At 42.2% G+C, this 21489-nt stretch overlaps 2 protein-coding genes across 2 annotated transcripts; both read left to right on the top strand.

Moving 5' to 3' along the window:
• The first annotated feature begins 477 nt into the window (after positions 1-477).
• LOC120521946 (mucin-2-like) lies at positions 478-1770 on the top strand. Its single transcript, XM_039743211.1, has one exon. The coding sequence runs from the start codon at positions 478-480 to the stop codon at positions 1768-1770; it is 1293 nt and encodes a 430-aa protein (XP_039599145.1).
• A 763-nt stretch (positions 1771-2533) lies between these two features.
• On the top strand, positions 2534-13328 carry LOC120521945 (mucin-2-like). The gene is made up of 5 exons (XM_039743210.1): positions 2534-3987; positions 6382-6479; positions 8965-9841; positions 10481-10526; positions 10681-13328. The coding sequence occupies exons 1-5, from the start codon at positions 2668-2670 to the stop codon at positions 13326-13328; spliced, it is 4989 nt and encodes a 1662-aa protein (XP_039599144.1). The 5' UTR covers positions 2534-2667.
• The last annotated feature ends 8161 nt before the right edge of the window (positions 13329-21489 follow it).

Below are 21489 nucleotides of genomic sequence, written 5' to 3'. Positions count from 1 at the left end.
TCGCCCTTATCAACAGAGAACCAGCTAACATTTGAAAATACAATTATTATATCCGCATCACAATCCATTGCCAATTCACCTCTTACTGAAACCATCACTCCAACTTTGTCTCAAACCACGCCCACTACCAAGGTAACTGAATCCACAAACAAAACACCACTAGCAACATATGCAACCATTCCTCAAACAACTGAATCCACTACCACCTCGCTTTTGAATGAGCCCACAACCTTATCTCCCACATCTGAATCCACCATCGTTCTTTTGTTATCTCGCTCCACAAACTCTCCTGAAACAACAGAATCTACGAACACTTCCCCAATAATCGAATTGACGACAACACCATCGTTGTCTGATTCCACATCCATTTCACAGGGAAATAATGCAAACACAAATGCCCTGTTACTGAACAACTTCACCAGTACTTCCCTAGCAAATGAATCCACCACGACGTCCAAAACAACTAAATTCACCACCATGCCTCTGTTCTCTGAAAGTTCAACCACTGAACTGGAAACAGAATTTACCACAAATCTCAAATCTTCTGAGTTCACTGTCACTCCAACTGTATTTGAGTCAACATCTCTTTCCGAAATGACTACAGCCATCACTTCTTCCCCTGCACAAGAATCCACCACCTCCCCTATTTTATCTGAATCTGCAACCATTCCACAAGCAACAGAATCCATCACGATGTCTCAGGTAACTAACGTAGTTCTGACAGCTAATTCTGAAGCCACTATCAACCCACAAGAACATGAACCGCCCACTACATCTTCATTCTCTCAAACTGCAACCGCTCCCAAGAAAACAGAATTTACCACCAGTCTCAAATCATCTGAAGTGACCATCACCCCTGTTGTGTCTGAAACCACAAACACACCACAAAAATCAGAATTCCCAACGAGCTTCTCATTGTCTGATTCCAGCAAAATACCATCTTTTCCTGAATCTACAACTCTCTCCAAGGGTACTGAAACCTCCATGCCTCACCTCTCAACCAACGTAACCACCCCAACGTTGACCGAAACTACATCAACTCCCCAAAAAACTGAACATACAACCATCCCTATGTCCACATCAAGTGCCACTTACCAGGCAATACAAAATACTACCAACACTAAAAAAACTCAAATAATTACAACCACTTCTTTATCTAAATCTCAGATTACTGCCCAAGTAGCTCAATCAACCTCAATTCCTCAAGCAACCGAATCCTTCATAATGTCACCATCTTCTGAGTCAGTTACATCTCCACCACCTGAATCCATCACCACTCTGTCTGAATCAAAGTTCACCACAACCTTAACTGAATCTGAATCGTCCACCCCAACTTTATCCGAGTCATCTTCCAATACCCAAGAAAGTGAATACCCTATTGCCTCCTCTCCTTTATCTACATCCATAACTACTCCTGCAACAAATGAATTCAACACCACATCGACATCGCCCTTATCAACAGAGAACCAGCTAACATTTGAAAATACAATTATTATATCCACATCACAATCCATTGCCAATTCACCTCTTACTGAAACCATCACCCCAACTTTGTCTCAAACCACGCCTACTACTCAGGTAACTGAATCCACAAACAAAACACCACTAGCAACATATGCAACCATTCCTCAAACAACTGAATCCACTACCACCTCGCTTTTGATTGAGCCCACAACCTTATCTCCCACATCTGAATCCACCATCGTTCTTTTGTTATCTCGCTCCACAAACTCTCCTGAAACAACAGAATCTCGACCACTTCCCCAATAATCAATTGACGACAACACCATCGTTGTCTGATTCCACATCCATTTCACAGGGAAATAATGCAAACACAAATGCCCTGTTACTGAACAACTTCACCAGTACTTCCCTAGCAAATGAATCCACCACGACATCCAAAACAACTAAATTCACCACCCTGCCTCTGTTCTCTGAAAGTTCAACCACTGAACTGGAAACAGAATTTACCACAAATCTCAAATCTTCTGAGTTCACTGTCACTCCAACTGTATTTGAGTCAACATCTCTTTCGAAATGACTACAGCCATCACTTCTTCCCCTGCACAAGAATCCACCACCTCCCCTCTTTTGTCTGAATCTGCAACCATTCCACAAGCAACAGAATCCATCACGATGTCTCAGGTAACTAACGTAGTTCTGACAGCTAATTCTGAAGCCACTATCAACCCACAAGAACATGAACCGCCCACTACATCTTCATTCTCTCAAACTGCAACCGCTCCCAAGAAAACAGAATTTACCACCAGTCTCAAATCATCTGAAGTGACCATCACCCCTGTTGTGTCTGAAACCACAAACACACCACAAAAATCAGAATTCCCAACGAGCTTCTCATTGTCTGATTCCAGCAAAATACCATCTTTTCCTGAATCTACAACTCTCTCCAAGGGTACTGAAACCTCCATGCCTCACCTCTCAACCAATGTAACCACCCCATCGTTGACCGAAACTACATCAACTCCCCAAAAAACTGAACATACAACCATCCCTATGTCCACATCAAGTGCCACTTACCAGGCAATACAAAATACTACCAACACTAAAAAAACTCAACTAATTACAACCACTTCTTTATCTAAATCTCAGATTACTGCCCAAGTAGCTCAATCAACCTCAATTCCTCAAGCAACCGAATCCTTCATAATGTCACCATCTTCTGAGTCAGTTACATCTCCACCACCTGAATCCATCACCACTCTGTCTGAATCAAAGTTCACCACAACCTTAACTGAATCTGAATCGTCCACCCCAACTTTATCCGAGTCATCTTCCAATACCCAAGAAAGTGAATACCCTATTGCCTCCTCTCCTTTATCTACATCCATAACTACTCCTGCAACAAATGAATTCAACACCACATCGACATCGCCCTTATCAACAGAGAACCAGCTAACATTTGAAAATACAATTATTATATCCACATCACAATCCATTGCCAATTCACCTCTTACTGAAACCATCACCCCAACTTTGTCTCAAACCACGCCTACTACTCAGGTAACTGAATCCACAAACAAAACACCACTAGCAACATATGCAACCATTCCTCAAACAACTGAATCCACTACCACCTCGCTTTTGATTGAGCCCACAACCTTATCTCCCACATCTGAATCCACCATCGTTCTTTTGTTATCTCGCTCCACAAACTCTCCTGAAACAACAGAATCTACGACCACTTCCCCAATAATCGAATTGACGACAACACCATCGTTGTCTGATTCCACATCCATTTCACAGGGAAATAATGCAAACACAAATGCCCTGTTACTGAACAACTTCACCAGTACTTCCCTAGCAAATGAATCCACCACGACGTCCAAAACAACTAAATTCACCACCCTGCCTCTGTTCTCTGAAAGTTCAACCACTGAACTGGAAACAGAATTTACCACAAATCTCAAATCTTCTGAGTTCACTGTCACTCCAACTGTATTTGAGTCAACATCTCTTTCCGAAATGACTACAGCCATCACTTCTTCCCCTGCACAAGAATCCACCACCTCCCCTCTTTTGTCTGAATCTGCAACCATTCCACAAGCAACAGAATCCATCACGATGTCTCAGGTAACTAACGTAGTTCTGACAGCTAATTCTGAAGCCACTATCAACCCACAAGAACATGAACCGCCCACTACATCTTCATTCTCTCAAACTGCAACCGCTCCCAAGAAAACAGAATTTACCACCAGTCTCAAATCATCTGAAGTGACCATCACCCCTGTTGTGTCTGAAACCACAAACACACCACAAAAATCAGAATTCCCAACGAGCTTCTCATTGTCTGATTCCAGCAAAATACCATCTTTTCCTGAATCTACAACTCTCTCCATGGGTACTGAAACCTCCATGCCTCACCTCTCAACCAACGTAACCACCCCAATTTTGACCGAAACTACATCAACTCCCCAAAAAACTGAACATACAACCATCCCTATGTCCACATCAAGTGCCACTTACCAGGCAATACAAAATACTACCAACACTAAAAAACACTCAACTAATTACAACCACTTCTTTATCTAAATCTCAGATTACTGCCCAAGTAGCTCAATCAACCTCAATTCCTCAAGCAACTGAATCCTTCATAATGTCACCATCTTCTGAGTCAGTTACATCTCCACCACCTGAATCCATCACCACTCTGTCTGAATCAAAGTTCACCACAACCTTAACTGAATCTGAATCGTCCACCCCAACTTTATCCGAGTCATCTTCCAATACCCAAGAAAGTGAATACCCTATTGCCTCCTCTCCTTTATCTACATCCATAACTACTCCTGCAACAAATGAATTCAACACCACATCGACATCGCCCTTATCAACAGAGAACCAGCTAACATTTGAAAATACAATTATTATATCCACATCACAATCCATTGCCAATTCACCTCTTACTGAAACCATCACCCCAACTTTGTCTCAAACCACGCCTACTACTCAGGTAACTGAATCCACAAACAAAACACCACTAGCAACATATGCAACCATTCCTCAAACAACTGAATCCACTACCACCTCGCTTTTGATTGAGCCCACAACCTTATCTCCCACATCTGAATCCACCATCGTTCTTTTGTTATCTCGCTCCACAAACTCTCCTGAAACAACAGAATCTCGACCACTTCCCCAATAATCGAATTGACGACAACACCATCGTTGTCTGATTCCACATCCATTTCACAGGGAAATAATGCAAACACAAATGCCCTGTTACTGAACAACTTCACCAGTACTTCCCTAGCAAATGAATCCACCACGACGTCCAAAACAACTAAATTCACCACCCTGCCTCTGTTCTCTGAAAGTTCAACCACTGAACTGGAAACAGAATTTACCACAAATCTCAAATCTTCTGAGTTCACTGTCACTCCAACTGTATTTGAGTCAACATCTCTTTCGAAATGACTACAGCCATCACTTCTTCCCCTGCACAAGAATCCACCACCTCCCCTCTTTTGTCTGAATCTGCAACCATTCCACAAGCAACAGAATCCATCACGATGTCTCAGGTAACTAACGTAGTTCTGACAGCTAATTCTGAAGCCACTATCAACCCACAAGAACATGAACCGCCCACTACATCTTCATTCTCTCAAACTGCAACCGCTCCCAAGAAAACAGAATTTACCACCAGTCTCAAATCATCTGAAGTGACCATCACCCCTGTTGTGTCTGAAACCACAAACACACCACAAAAATCAGAATTCCCAACGAGCTTCTCATTGTCTGATTCCAGCAAAATACCATCTTTTCCTGAATCTACAACTCTCTCAAGGGTACTGAAACCTCCATGCCTCACCTCTCAACCAACGTAACCACCCCAACGTTGACCGAAACTACATCAACTCCCCAAAAAACTGAACATACAACCATCCCTATGTCCACATCAAGTGCCACTTACCAGGCAATACAAAATACTACCAACACTAAAAAAACTCAACTAATTACAACCACTTCTTTATCTAAATCTCAGATTACTGCCCAAGTAGCTCAATCAACCTCAATTCCTCAAGCAACCGAATCCTTCATAATGTCACCATCTTCTGAGTCAGTTACATCTCCACCACCTGAATCCATCACCACTCTGTCTGAATCAAAGTTCACCACAACCTTAACTGAATCTGAATCGTCCACCCCAACTTTATCCGAGTCATCTTCCAATACCCAAGAAAGTGAATACCCTATTGCCTCCTCTCCTTTATCTACATCCATAACTACTCCTGCAACAAATGAATTCAACACCACATCGACATCGCCCTTATCAACAGAGAACCAGCTAACATTTGAAAATACAATTATTATATCCACATCACAATCCATTGCCAATTCACCTCTTACTGAAACCATCACCCCAACTTTGCCTCAAACCACGCCTACTACTCAGGTAACTGAATCCACAAACAAAACACCACTAGCAACATATGCAACCATTCCTCAAACAACTGAATCCACTACCACCTCGCTTTTGATTGAGCCCACAACCTTATCTCCCACATCTGAATCCACCATCGTTCTTTTGTTATCTCGCTCCACAAACTCTCCTGAAACAACAGAATCTCGACCACTTCCCCAATAATCGAATTGACGACAACACCATCGTTGTCTGATTCCACATCCATTTCACAGGGAAATAATGCAAACACAAATGCCCTGTTACTGAACAACTTCACCAGTACTTCCCTAGCAAATGAATCCACCACGACGTCCAAAACAACTAAATTCACCACCCTGCCTCTGTTCTCTGAAAGTTCAACCACTGAACTGGAAACAGAATTTACCACAAATCTCAAATCTTCTGAGTTCACTGTCACTCCAACTGTATTTGAGTCAACATCTCTTTCGAAATGACTACAGCCATCACTTCTTCCCCTGCACAAGAATCCACCACCTCCCCTCTTTTGTCTGAATCTGCAACCATTCCACAAGCAACAGAATCCATCACGATGTCTCAGGTAACTAACGTAGTTCTGACAGCTAATTCTGAAGCCACTATCAACCCACAAGAACATGAACCGCCCACTACATCTTCATTCTCTCAAACTGCAACCGCTCCCAAGAAAACAGAATTTACCACCAGTCTCAAATCATCTGAAGTGACCATCACCCCTGTTGTGTCTGAAACCACAAACACACCACAAAATCAGAATTCCCAACGAGCTTCTCATTGTCTGATTCCAGCAAAATACCATCTTTTCCTGAATCTACAACTCTCTCCAAGGGTACTGAAACCTCCATGCCTCACCTCTCAACCAACGTAACCACCCCAACGTTGACCGAAACTACATCAACTCCCCAAAAAACTGAACATACAACCATCCCTATGTCCACATCAAGTGCCACTTACCAGGCAATACAAAATACTACCAACACTAAAAACTCAACTAATTACAACCACTTCTTTATCTAAATCTCAGATTACTGCCCAAGTAGCTCAATCAACCTCAATTCCTCAAGCAACCGAATCCTTCATAATGTCACCATCTTCTGAGTCAGTTACATCTCCACCACCTGAATCCATCACCACTCTGTCTGAATCAAAGTTCACCACAACCTTAACTGAATCTGAATCGTCCACCCCAACTTTATCCGAGTCATCTTCCAATACCCAAGAAAGTGAATACCCTATTGCCTCCTCTCCTTTATCTACATCCATAACTACTCCTGCAACAAATGAATTCAACACCACATCGACATCGCCCTTATCAACAGAGAACCAGCTAACATTTGAAAATACAATTATTATATCCACATCACAATCCATTGCCAATTCACCTCTTACTGAAACCATCACCCCAACTTTGCCTCAAACCACGCCTACTACTCAGGTAACTGAATCCACAAACAAAACACCACTAGCAACATATGCAACCATTCCTCAAACAACTGAATCCACTACCACCTCGCTTTTGATTGAGCCCACAACCTTATCTCCCACATCTGAATCCACCATCGTTCTTTTGTTATCTCGCTCCACAAACTCTCCTGAAACAACAGAATCTCGACCACTTCCCCAATAATCGAATTGACGACAACACCATCGTTGTCTGATTCCACATCCATTTCACAGGGAAATAATGCAAACACAAATGCCCTGTTACTGAACAACTTCACCAGTACTTCCCTAGCAAATGAATCCACCACGACGTCCAAAACAACTAAATTCACCACCCTGCCTCTGTTCTCTGAAAGTTCAACCACTGAACTGGAAACAGAATTTACCACAAATCTCAAATCTTCTGAGTTCACTGTCACTCCAACTGTATTTGAGTCAACATCTCTTTCGAAATGACTACAGCCATCACTTCTTCCCTGCACAAGAATCCACCACCTCCCCTCTTTTGTCTGAATCTGCAACCATTCCACAAGCAACAGAATCCATCACGATGTCTCAGGTAACTAACGTAGTTCTGACAGCTAATTCTGAAGCCACTATCAACCCACAAGAACATGAACCGCCCACTACATCTTCATTCTCTCAAACTGCAACCGCTCCCAAGAAAACAGAATTTACCACCAGTCTCAAATCATCTGAAGTGACCATCACCCCTGTTGTGTCTGAAACCACAAACACACCACAAAAATCAGAATTCCCAACGAGCTTCTCATTGTCTGATTCCAGCAAAATACCATCTTTTCCTGAATCTACAACTCTCTCCAAGGGTACTGAAACCTCCATGCCTCACCTCTCAACCAACGTAACCACCCCAACGTTGACCGAAACTACATCAACTCCCCAAAAAACTGAACATACAACCATCCCTATGTCCACATCAAGTGCCACTTACCAGGCAATACAAAATACTACCAACACTCAAAAAACTCAACTAATTACAACCACTTCTTTATCTAAATCTCAGATTACTGCCCAAGTAGCTCAATCAACCTCAATTCCTCAAGCAACCGAATCCTTCATAATGTCACCATCTTCTGAGTCAGTTACATCTCCACCACCTGAATCCATCACCACTCTGTCTGAATCAAAGTTCACCACAACCTTAACTGAATCTGAATCGTCCACCCCAACTTTATCCGAGTCATCTTCCAATACCCAAGAAAGTGAATACCCTATTGCCTCCTCTCCTTTATCTACATCCATAACTACTCCTGCAACAAATGAATTCAACACCACATCGACATCGCCCTTATCAACAGAGAACCAGCTAACATTTGAAAATACAATTATTATATCCACATCACAATCCATTGCCAATTCACCTCTTACTGAAACCATCACCCCAACTTTGTCTCAAACCACGCCTACTACTCAGGTAACTGAATCCACAAACAAAACACCACTAGCAACATATGCAACCATTCCTCAAACAACTGAATCCACTACCACCTCGCTTTTGATTGAGCCCACAACCTTATCTCCCACATCTGAATCCACCATCGTTCTTTTGTTATCTCGCTCCACAAACTCTCCTGAAACAACAGAATCTCGACCACTTCCCCAATAATCGAATTGACGACAACACCATCGTTGTCTGATTCCACATCCATTTCACAGGGAAATAATGCAAACACAAATGCCCTGTTACTGAACAACTTCACCAGTACTTCCCTAGCAAATGAATCCACCACGACGTCCAAAACAACTAAATTCACCACCCTGCCTCTGTTCTCTGAAAGTTCAACCACTGAACTGGAAACAGAATTTACCACAAATCTCAAATCTTCTGAGTTCACTGTCACTCCAACTGTATTTGAGTCAACATCTCTTTCCGAAATGACTACAGCCATCACTTCTTCCCCTGCACAAGAATCCACCACCTCCCCTCTTTTGTCTGAATCTGCAACCATTCCACAAGCAACAGAATCCATCACGATGTCTCAGGTAACTAACGTAGTTCTGACAGCTAATTCTGAAGCCACTATCAACCCACAAGAACATGAACCGCCCACTACATCTTCATTCTCTCAAACTGCAACCGCTCCCAAGAAAACAGAATTTACCACCAGTCTCAAATCATCTGAAGTGACCATCACCCCTGTTGTGTCTGAAACCACAAACACACCACAAAAATCAGAATTCCCAACGAGCTTCTCATTGTCTGATTCCAGCAAAATACCATCTTTTCCTGAATCTACAACTCTCTCCAAGGGTACTGAAACCTCCATGCCTCACCTCTCAACCAACGTAACCACCCCAACGTTGACCGAAACTACATCAACTCCCCAAAAAACTGAACATACAACCATCCCTATGTCCACATCAAGTGCCACTTACCAGGCAATACAAAATACTACCAACACTAAAAAAACTCAACTAATTACAACCACTTCTTTATCTAAATCTCAGATTACTGCCCAAGTAGCTCAATCAACCTCAATTCCTCAAGCAACCAATCCTTCATAATGTCACCATCTTCTGAGTCAGTTACATCTCCACCACCTGAATCCATCACCACTCTGTCTGAATCAAAGTTCACCACAACCTTAACTGAATCTGAATCGTCCACCCCAACTTTATCCGAGTCATCTTCCAATACCCAAGAAAGTGAATACCCTATTGCCTCCTCTCCTTTATCTACATCCATAACTACTCCTGCAAAAATGAATTCAACACCACATCGACATCGCCCTTATCAACAGAGAACCAGCTAACATTTGAAAATACAATTATTATATCCACATCACAATCCATTGCCAATTCACCTCTTACTGAAACCATCACCCCAACTTTGTCTCAAACCACGCCTACTACTCAGGTAACTGAATCCACAAACAAAACACCACTAGCAACATATGCAACCATTCCTCAAACAACTGAATCCACTACCACCTCGCTTTTGATTGAGCCCACAACCTTATCTCCCACATCTGAATCCACCATCGTTCTTTTGTTATCTCGCTCCACAAACTCTCCTGAAACAACAGAATCTCGACCACTTCCCCAATAATCGAATTGACGACAACACCATCGTTGTCTGATTCCACATCCATTTCACAGGGAAATAATGCAAACACAAATGCCCTGTTACTGAACAACTTCACCAGTACTTCCCTAGCAAATGAATCCACCACGACGTCCAAAACAACTAAATTCACCACCCTGCCTCTGTTCTCTGAAAGTTCAACCACTGAACTGGAAACAGAATTTACCACAAATCTCAAATCTTCTGGTTCACTGTCACTCCAACTGTATTTGAGTCAACATCTCTTTCCGAAATGACTACAGCCATCACTTCTTCCCTGCACAAGAATCCACCACCTCCCCTCTTTTGTCTGAATCTGCAACCATTCCACAAGCAACAGAATCCATCACGATGTCTCAGGTAACTAACGTAGTTCTGACAGCTAATTCTGAAGCCACTATCAACCCACAAGAACATGAACCGCCCACTACATCTTCATTCTCTCAAACTGCAACCGCTCCCAAGAAAACAGAATTTACCACCAGTCTCAAATCATCTGAAGTGACCATCACCCCTGTTGTGTCTGAAACCACAAACACACCACAAAAATCAGAATTCCCAACGAGCTTCTCATTGTCTGATTCCAGCAAAATACCATCTTTTCCTGAATCTACAACTCTCTCCAAGGGTACTGAAACCTCCATGCCTCACCTCTCAACCAACGTAACCACCCCAACGTTGACCGAAACTACATCAACTCCCCAAAAAACTGAACATACAACCATCCCTATGTCCACATCAAGTGCCACTTACCAGGCAATACAAAATACTACCAACACTAAAAAAACTCAACTAATTACAACCACTTCTTTATCTAAATCTCAGATTACTGCCCAAGTAGCTCAATCAACCTCAATTCCTCAAGCAACCGAATCCTTCATAATGTCACCATCTTCTGAGTCAGTTACATCTCCACCACCTGAATCCATCACCACTCTGTCTGAATCAAAGTTCACCACAACCTTAACTGAATCTGAATCGTCCACCCCAACTTTATCCGAGTCATCTTCCAATACCCAAGAAAGTGAATACCCTATTGCCTCCTCTCCTTTATCTACATCCATAACTACTCCTGCAACAAATGAATTCAACACCACATCGACATCGCCCTTATCAACAGAGAACCAGCTAACATTTGAAAATACAATTATTATATCCACATCACAATCCATTGCCAATTCACCTCTTACTGAAACCATCACCCCAACTTTGTCTCAAACCACGCCTACTACTCAGGTAACTGAATCCACAAACAAAACACCACTAGCAACATATGCAACCATTCCTCAAACAACTGAATCCACTACCACCTCGCTTTTGATTGAGCCCACAACCTTATCTCCCACATCTGAATCCACCATCGTTCTTTTGTTATCTCGCTCCACAAACTCTCCTGAAACAACAGAATCTACGACCACTTCCCCAATAATCGAATTGACGACAACACCATCGTTGTCTGATTCCACATCCATTTCACAGGGAAATAATGCAAACACAAATGCCCTGTTACTGAACAACTTCACCAGTACTTCCCTAGCAAATGAATCCACCACGACGTCCAAAACAACTAAATTCACCACCCTGCCTCTGTTCTCTGAAAGTTCAACCACTGAACTGGAAACAGAATTTACCACAAATCTCAAATCTTCTGAGTTCACTGTCACTCCAACTGTATTTGAGTCAACATCTCTTTCCGAAATGACTACAGCCATCACTTCTTCCCCTGCACAAGAATCCACCACCTCCCCTCTTTTGTCTGAATCTGCAACCATTCCACAAGCAACAGAATCCATCACGATGTCTCAGGTAACTAACGTAGTTCTGACAGCTAATTCTGAAGCCACTATCAACCCACAAGAACATGAACCGCCCACTACATCTTCATTCTCTCAAACTGCAACCGCTCCCAAGAAAACAGAATTTACCACCAGTCTCAAATCATCTGAAGTGACCATCACCCCTGTTGTGTCTGAAACCACAAACACACCACAAAAATCAGAATTCCCAACGAGCTTCTCATTGTCTGATTCCAGCAAAATACCATCTTTTCCTGAATCTACAACTCTCTCCAAGGGTACTGAAACCTCCATGCCTCACCTCTCAACCAACGTAACCACCCCAACGTTGACCGAAACTACATCAACTCCCCAAAAAACTGAACATACAACCATCCCTATGTCCACATCAAGTGCCACTTACCAGGCAATACAAAATACTACCAACACTAAAAAAACTCAACTAATTACAACCACTTCTTTATCTAAATCTCAGATTACTGCCCAAGTAGCTCAATCAACCTCAATTCCTCAAGCAACCGAATCCTTCATAATGTCACCATCTTCTGAGTCAGTTACATCTCCACCACCTGAATCCATCACCACTCTGTCTGAATCAAAGTTCACCACAACCTTAACTGAATCTGAATCGTCCACCCCAACTTTATCCGAGTCATCTTCCAATACCCAAGAAAGTGAATACCCTATTGCCTCCTCTCCTTTATCTACATCCATAACTACTCCTGCAACAAATGAATTCAACACCACATCGACATCGCCCTTATCAACAGAGAACCAGCTAACATTTGAAAATACAATTATTATATCCACATCACAATCCATTGCCAATTCACCTCTTACTGAAACCATCACCCCAACTTTGTCTCAAACCACGCCTACTACTCAGGTAACTGAATCCACAAACAAAACACCACTAGCAACATATGCAACCATTCCTCAAACAACTGAATCCACTACCACCTCGCTTTTGATTGAGCCCACAACCTTATCTCCCACATCTGAATCCACCATCGTTCTTTTGTTATCTCGCTCCACAAACTCTCCTGAAACAACAGAATCTACGACCACTTCCCCAATAATCAATTGACGACAACACCATCGTTGTCTGATTCCACATCCATTTCACAGGGAAATAATGCAAACACAAATGCCCTGTTACTGAACAACTTCACCAGTACTTCCCTAGCAAATGAATCCACCACGACGTCCAAAACAACTAAATTCACCACCCTGCCTCTGTTCTCTGAAAGTTCAACCACTGAACTGGAAACAGAATTTACCACAAATCTCAAATCTTCTGAGTTCACTGTCACTCCAACTGTATTTGAGTCAACATCTCTTTCGAAATGACTACAGCCATCACTTCTTCCCTGCACAAGAATCCACCACCTCCCCTCTTTTGTCTGAATCTGCAACCATTCCACAAGCAACAGAATCCATCACGATGTCTCAGGTAACTAACGTAGTTCTGACAGCTAATTCTGAAGCCACTATCAACCCACAAGAACATGAACCGCCCACTACATCTTCATTCTCTCAAACTGCAACCGCTCCCAAGAAAACAGAATTTACCACCAGTCTCAAATCATCTGAAGTGACCATCACCCCTGTTGTGTCTGAAACCACAAACACACCACAAAAATCAGAATTCCCAACGAGCTTCTCATTGTCTGATTCCAGCAAAATACCATCTTTTCCTGAATCTACAACTCTCTCCAAGGGTACTGAAACCTCCATGCCTCACCTCTCAACCAACGTAACCACCCCAACGTTGACCGAAACTACATCAACTCCCCAAAAAACTGAACATACAACCATCCCTATGTCCACATCAAGTGCCACTTACCAGGCAATACAAAATACTACCAACACTAAAAAAACTCAACTAATTACAACCACTTCTTTATCTAAATCTCAGATTACTGCCCAAGTAGCTCAATCAACCTCAATTCCTCAAGCAACCAATCCTTCATAATGTCACCATCTTCTGAGTCAGTTACATCTCCACCACCTGAATCCATCACCACTCTGTCTGAATCAAAGTTCACCACAACCTTAACTGAATCTGAATCGTCCACCCCAACTTTATCCGAGTCATCTTCCAATACCCAAGAAAGTGAATACCCTATTGCCTCCTCTCCTTTATCTACATCCATAACTACTCCTGCAACAAATGAATTCAACACCACATCGACATCGCCCTTATCAACAGAGAACCAGCTAACATTTGAAAATACAATTATTATATCCACATCACAATCCATTGCCAATTCACCTCTTACTGAAACCATCACCCCAACTTTGTCTCAAACCACGCCTACTACTCAGGTAACTGAATCCACAAACAAAACACCACTAGCAACATATGCAACCATTCCTCAAACAACTGAATCCACTACCACCTCGCTTTTGATTGAGCCCACAACCTTATCTCCCACATCTGAATCCACCATCGTTCTTTTGTTATCTCGCTCCACAAACTCTCCTGAAACAACAGAATCTACGACCACTTCCCCAATAATCGAATTGACGACAACACCATCGTTGTCTGATTCCACATCCATTTCACAGGGAAATAATGCAAACACAAATGCCCTGTTACTGAACAACTTCACCAGTACTTCCCTAGCAAATGAATCCACCACGACGTCCAAAACAACTAAATTCACCACCCTGCCTCTGTTCTCTGAAAGTTCAACCACTGAACTGGAAACAGAATTTACCACAAATCTCAAATCTTCTGAGTTCACTGTCACTCCAACTGTATTTGAGTCAACATCTCTTTCCGAAATGACTACAGCCATCACTTCTTCCCTGCACAAGAATCCACCACCTCCCCTCTTTTGTCTGAATCTGCAACCATTCCACAAGCAACAGAATCCATCACGATGTCTCAGGTAACTAACGTAGTTCTGACAGCTAATTCTGAAGCCACTATCAACCCACAAGAACATGAACCGCCCACTACATCTTCATTCTCTCAAACTGCAACCGCTCCCAAGAAAACAGAATTTACCACCAGTCTCAAATCATCTGAAGTGACCATCACCCCTGTTGTGTCTGAAACCACAAACACACCACAAAAATCAGAATTCCCAACGAGCTTCTCATTGTCTGATTCCAGCAAAATACCATCTTTTCCTGAATCTACAACTCTCTCCAAGGGTACTGAAACCTCCATGCCTCACCTCTCAACCAACGTAACCACCCCAACGTTGACCGAAACTACATCAACTCCCCAAAAAACTGAACATACAACCATCCCTATGTCCACATCAAGTGCCACTTACCAGGCAATACAAAATACTACCAACACTAAAAAAACTCAACTAATTACAACCACTTCTTTATCTAAATCTCAGATTACTGCCCAAGTAGCTCAATCAACCTCAATTCCTCAAGCAACCAATCCTTCATAATGTCACCATCTTCTGAGTCAGTTACATCTCCACCACCTGAATCCATCACCACTCTGTCTGAATCAAAGTTCACCACAACCTTAACTGAATCTGAATCGTCCACCCCAACTTTATCCGAGTCATCTTCCAATACCCAAGAAAGTGAATACCCTATTGCCTCCTCTCCTTTATCTACATCCATAACTACTCCTGCTACAAATGAATTCAACACCACATCGACATCGCCCTTATCAACAGAGAACCAGCTAACATTTGAAAATACAATTATTATATCCACATCACAATCCATTGCCAATTCACCTCTTACTGAAACCATCACCCCAACTTTGTCTCAAACCACGCCTACTACTCAGGTAACTGAATCCACAAACAAAACACCACTAGCAACATATGCAACCATTCCTCAAACAACTGAATCCACTACCACCTCGCTTTTGATTGAGCCCACAACCTTATCTCCCACATCTGAATCCACCATCGTTCTTTTGTTATCTCGCTCCACAAACTCTCCTGAAACAACAGAATCTCGACCACTTCCCCAATAATCGAATTGACGACAACACCATCGTTGTCTGATTCCACATCCATTTCACAGGGAAATAATGCAAACACAAATGCCCTGTTACTGAACAACTTCACCAGTACTTCCCTAGCAAATGAATCCACCACGACGTCCAAAACAACTAAATTCACCACCCTGCCTCTGTTCTCTGAAAGTTCAACCACTGAACTGGAAACAGAATTTACCACAAATCTCAAATCTTCTGAGTTCACTGTCACTCCAACTGTATTTGAGTCAACATCTCTTTCCGAAATGACTACAGCCATCACTTCTTCCCTGCACAAGAATCCACCACCTCCCTCTTTTGTCTGAATCTGCAACCATTCCACAAGCAACAGAATCCATCACGATGTCTCAGGTAACTAACGTAGTTCTGACAGCTAATTCTGAAGCCACTATCAACCCACAAGAACATGAACCGCCCACTACATCTTCATTCTCTCAAACTGCAACCGCTCCCAAGAAAACAGAATTTACCACCAGTCTCAAATCATCTGAAGTGACCATCACCCCTGTTGTGTCTGAAACCACAAACACACCACAAAATCAGAATTCCCAACGAGCTTCTCATTGTCTGATTCCAGCAAAATACCATCTTTTCCTGAATCTACAACTCTCTCCAAGGGTACTGAAACCTCCATGCCTCACCTCTCAACCAACGTAACCACCCCAACGTTGACCGAAACTACATCAACTCCCCAAAAAACTGAACATACAACCATCCCTATGTCCACATCAAGTGCCACTTACCAGGCAATACAAAATACTACCAACACTAAAAAAACTCAACTAATTACAACCACTTCTTTATCTAAATCTCAGATTACTGCCCAAGTAGCTCAATCAACCTCAATTCCTCAAGCAACCGAATCCTTCATAATGTCACCATCTTCTGAGTCAGTTACATCTCCACCACCTGAATCCATCACCACTCTGTCTGAATCAAAGTTCACCACAACCTTAACTGAATCTGAATCGTCCACCCCAACTTTATCCGAGTCATCTTCCAATACCCAAGAAAGTGAATACCCTATTGCCTCCTCTCCTTTATCTACATCCATAACTACTCCTGCAACAAATGAATTCAACACCACATCGACATCGCCCTTATCAACAGAGAACCAGCTAACATTTGAAAATACAATTATTATATCCACATCACAATCCATTGCCAATTCACCTCTTACTGAAACCATCACCCCAACTTTGTCTCAAACCACGCCTACTACTCAGGTAACTGAATCCACAAACAAAACACCACTAGCAACATATGCAACCATTCCTCAAACAACTGAATCCACTACCACCTCGCTTTTGATTGAGCCCACAACCTTATCTCCCACATCTGAATCCACCATCGTTCTTTTGTTATCTCGCTCCACAAACTCTCCTGAAACAACAGAATCTACGACCACTTCCCCAATAATCGAATTGACGACAACACCATCGTTGTCTGATTCCACATCCATTTCACAGGGAAATAATGCAAACACAAATGCCCTGTTACTGAACAACTTCACCAGTACTTCCCTAGCAAATGAATCCACCACGACGTCCAAAACAACTAAATTCACCACCCTGCCTCTGTTCTCTGAAAGTTCAACCACTGAACTGGAAACAGAATTTACCACAAATCTCAAATCTTCTGAGTTCACTGTCACTCCAACTGTATTTGAGTCAACATCTCTTTCCGAAATGACTACAGCCATCACTTCTTCCCTGCACAAGAATCCACCACCTCCCCTCTTTTGTCTGAATCTGCAACCATTCCACAAGCAACAGAATCCATCACGATGTCTCAGGTAACTAACGTAGTTCTGACAGCTAATTCTGAAGCCACTATCAACCCACAAGAACATGAACCGCCCACTACATCTTCATTCTCTCAAACTGCAACCGCTCCCAAGAAAACAGAATTTACCACCAGTCTCAAATCATCTGAAGTGACCATCACCCTGTTGTGTCTGAAACCACAAACACACCACAAAAATCAGAATTCCCAACGAGCTTCTCATTGTCTGATTCCAGCAAAATACCATCTTTTCCTGAATCTACAACTCTCTCAAGGGTACTGAAACCTCCATGCCTCACCTCTCAACCAACGTAACCACCCCAACGTTGACCGAAACTACATCAACTCCCCAAAAAACTGAACATACAACCATCCCTATGTCCACATCAAGTGCCACTTACCAGGCAATACAAAATACTACCAACACTAAAAAAACTCAACTAATTACAACCACTTCTTTATCTAAATCTCAGATTACTGCCCAAGTAGCTCAATCAACCTCAATTCCTCAAGCAACGAATCCTTCATAATGTCACCATCTTCTGAGTCAGTTACATCTCCACCACCTGAATCCATCACCACTCTGTCTGAATCAAAGTTCACCACAACCTTAACTGAATCTGAATCGTCCACCCCAACTTTATCCGAGTCATCTTCCAATACCCAAGAAAGTGAATACCCTATTGCCTCCTCTCCTTTATCTACATCCATAACTACTCCTGCAACAAATGAATTCAACACCACATCGACATCGCCCTTATCAACAGAGAACCAGCTAACATTTGAAAATACAATTATTATATCCACATCACAATCCATTGCCAATTCACCTCTTACTGAAACCATCACCCCAACTTTGCCTCAAACCACGCCTACTACTCAGGTAACTGAATCCACAAACAAAACACCACTAGCAACATATGCAACCATTCCTCAAACAACTGAATCCACTACCACCTCGCTTTTGATTGAGCCCACAACCTTATCTCCCACATCTGAATCCACCATCGTTCTTTTGTTATCTCGCTCCACAAACTCTCCTGAAACAACAGAATCTCGACCACTTCCCCAATAATCGAATTGACGACAACACCATCGTTGTCTGATTCCACATCCATTTCACAGGGAAATAATGCAAACACAAATGCCCTGTTACTGAACAACTTCACCAGTACTTCCCTAGCAAATGAATCCACCACGACGTCCAAAACAACTAAATTCACCACCCTGCCTCTGTTCTCTGAAAGTTCAACCACTGAACTGGAAACAGAATTTACCACAAATCTCAAATCTTCTGAGTTCACTGTCACTCCAACTGTATTTGAGTCAACATCTCTTTCCGAAATGACTACAGCCATCACTTCTTCCCCTGCACAAGAATCCACCACCTCCCCTCTTTTGTCTGAATCTGCAACCATTCCACAAGCAACAGAATCCATCACGATGTCTCAGGTAACTAACGTAGTTCTGACAGCTAATTCTGAAGCCACTATCAACCCACAAGAACATGAACCGCCCACTACATCTTCATTCTCTCAAACTGCAACCGCTCCCAAGAAAACAGAATTTACCACCAGTCTCAAATCATCTGAAGTGACCATCACCCCTGTTGTGTCTGAAACCACAAACACACCACAAAATCAGAATTCCCAACGAGCTTCTCATTGTCTGATTCCAGCAAAATACCATCTTTTCCTGAATCTACAACTCTCTCCAAGGGTACTGAAACCTCCATGCCTCACCTCTCAACCAACGTAACCACCCCAACGCTGACCGAAACTACATCAACTCCCCAAAAAACTGAACATACAACCATCCCTATGTCCACATCAAGTGCCACTTACCAGGCAATACAAAATACTACCAACACTAAAAAAACTCAACTAATTACAACCACTTCTTTATCTAAATCTCAGATTACTGCCCAAGTAGCTCAATCAACCTCAATTCCTCAAGCAACCGAATCCTTCATAATGTCACCATCTTCTGAGTCAGTTACATCTCCACCACCTGAATCCATCACCACTCTGTCTGAATCAAAGTTCACCACAACCTTAACTGAATCTGAATCGTCCACCCCAACTTTATCCGAGTCATCTTCCAATACCCAAGAAAGTGAATACCCTATTGCCTCCTCTCCTTTATCTACATCCATAACTACTCCTGCAACAAATGAATTCAACACCACATCGACATCGCCCTTATCAACAGAGAACCAGCTAACATTTGAAAATACAATTATTATATCCACATCACAATCCATTGCCAATTCACCTCTTACTGAAACCATCACCCCAACTTTGTCTCAAACCACGCCTACTACTCAGGTAACTGAATCCACAAACAAAACACCACTAGCAACATATGCAACCATTCCTCAAACAACTGAATCCACAACAAACATAACTATACACCATTCTCAAACAACTTAATTCACTCTTTTGTCACACCTACAAACACACCCAAATCTAATTAACTCCTAATCTCACTGCAATCACAAAACCCACTTTCCCTAATTACACACCCATCTGTCCCAATAACCAAATCTTCAATCCCGTCACAACCACACATACTACATTCCCAACCAACAACAATCCACCCACAATTGAACCATACAATCCCATGTCACAGTAACAACAACACTTTTATTACCACTCACAAACTACAATTACACCACTCTTACAAACTCACTTTTCTCTCAAGATCCAATCCAATTCCTAATTCATCCAATCATTAGTCACCATTCTTTGGTATTAATCACCACCTACTACCCACCTCTCCCGAACAGAACCCCACACCTCATTTCCAAATCTGCAACCTTCCAAAAACAGAATTTACCAATCCAATCAATACATTCTCCCCTTTATCACCAAACTCCAATCAAGAATTCAACCTCCTTACAAATCACTCTTTCCAACACACTACATTAAATAATTATCACACCATGTCTATCCACTAACCACAACCCCAACTTCCCAACCACTCATCATCATCCCACAACAAACACTTTCTAAACAAAATCACCATTCTCAAACCACTGAATACACCCTTTTTATGAAATCCAATTCCCAACAATCACCATCTTCCTTTACCATCAATCTTCAAACACATATCAATACTCCACAACCAACCACCTTCTCAAACAATCACCAAACTGAATCACAATCCTTCACGAAATATCAACACTTCCTGAAATAATTCCCTATCCCCTATAATACAACCAATCATCCCAAACAACTCAATTCTACCACCCACCTTTAAAGATCCAACCACTTGAATACAATATTACCAAATCACATCCATCATTCCTCATTCCAACATTTACACATTTCCAAACCACAATCAGCATCTTATCCACAAAATCACCACCACCTTCAACCACTAACCAATCCACTAACCACCACTTATACCGACCTCGTAACTAATCATCAACCTATTTGACCACATCAACCACTGACAACAAATCCCACCACTT

Source organism: Polypterus senegalus, unplaced genomic scaffold (genome assembly GCF_016835505.1).
Source record: "Polypterus senegalus isolate Bchr_013 unplaced genomic scaffold, ASM1683550v1 scaffold_570, whole genome shotgun sequence".
NCBI classification, from domain to species: domain Eukaryota; kingdom Metazoa; phylum Chordata; class Cladistia; order Polypteriformes; family Polypteridae; genus Polypterus; species Polypterus senegalus.
This window is presented reverse-complemented; position numbering and strand designations above follow the sequence as displayed.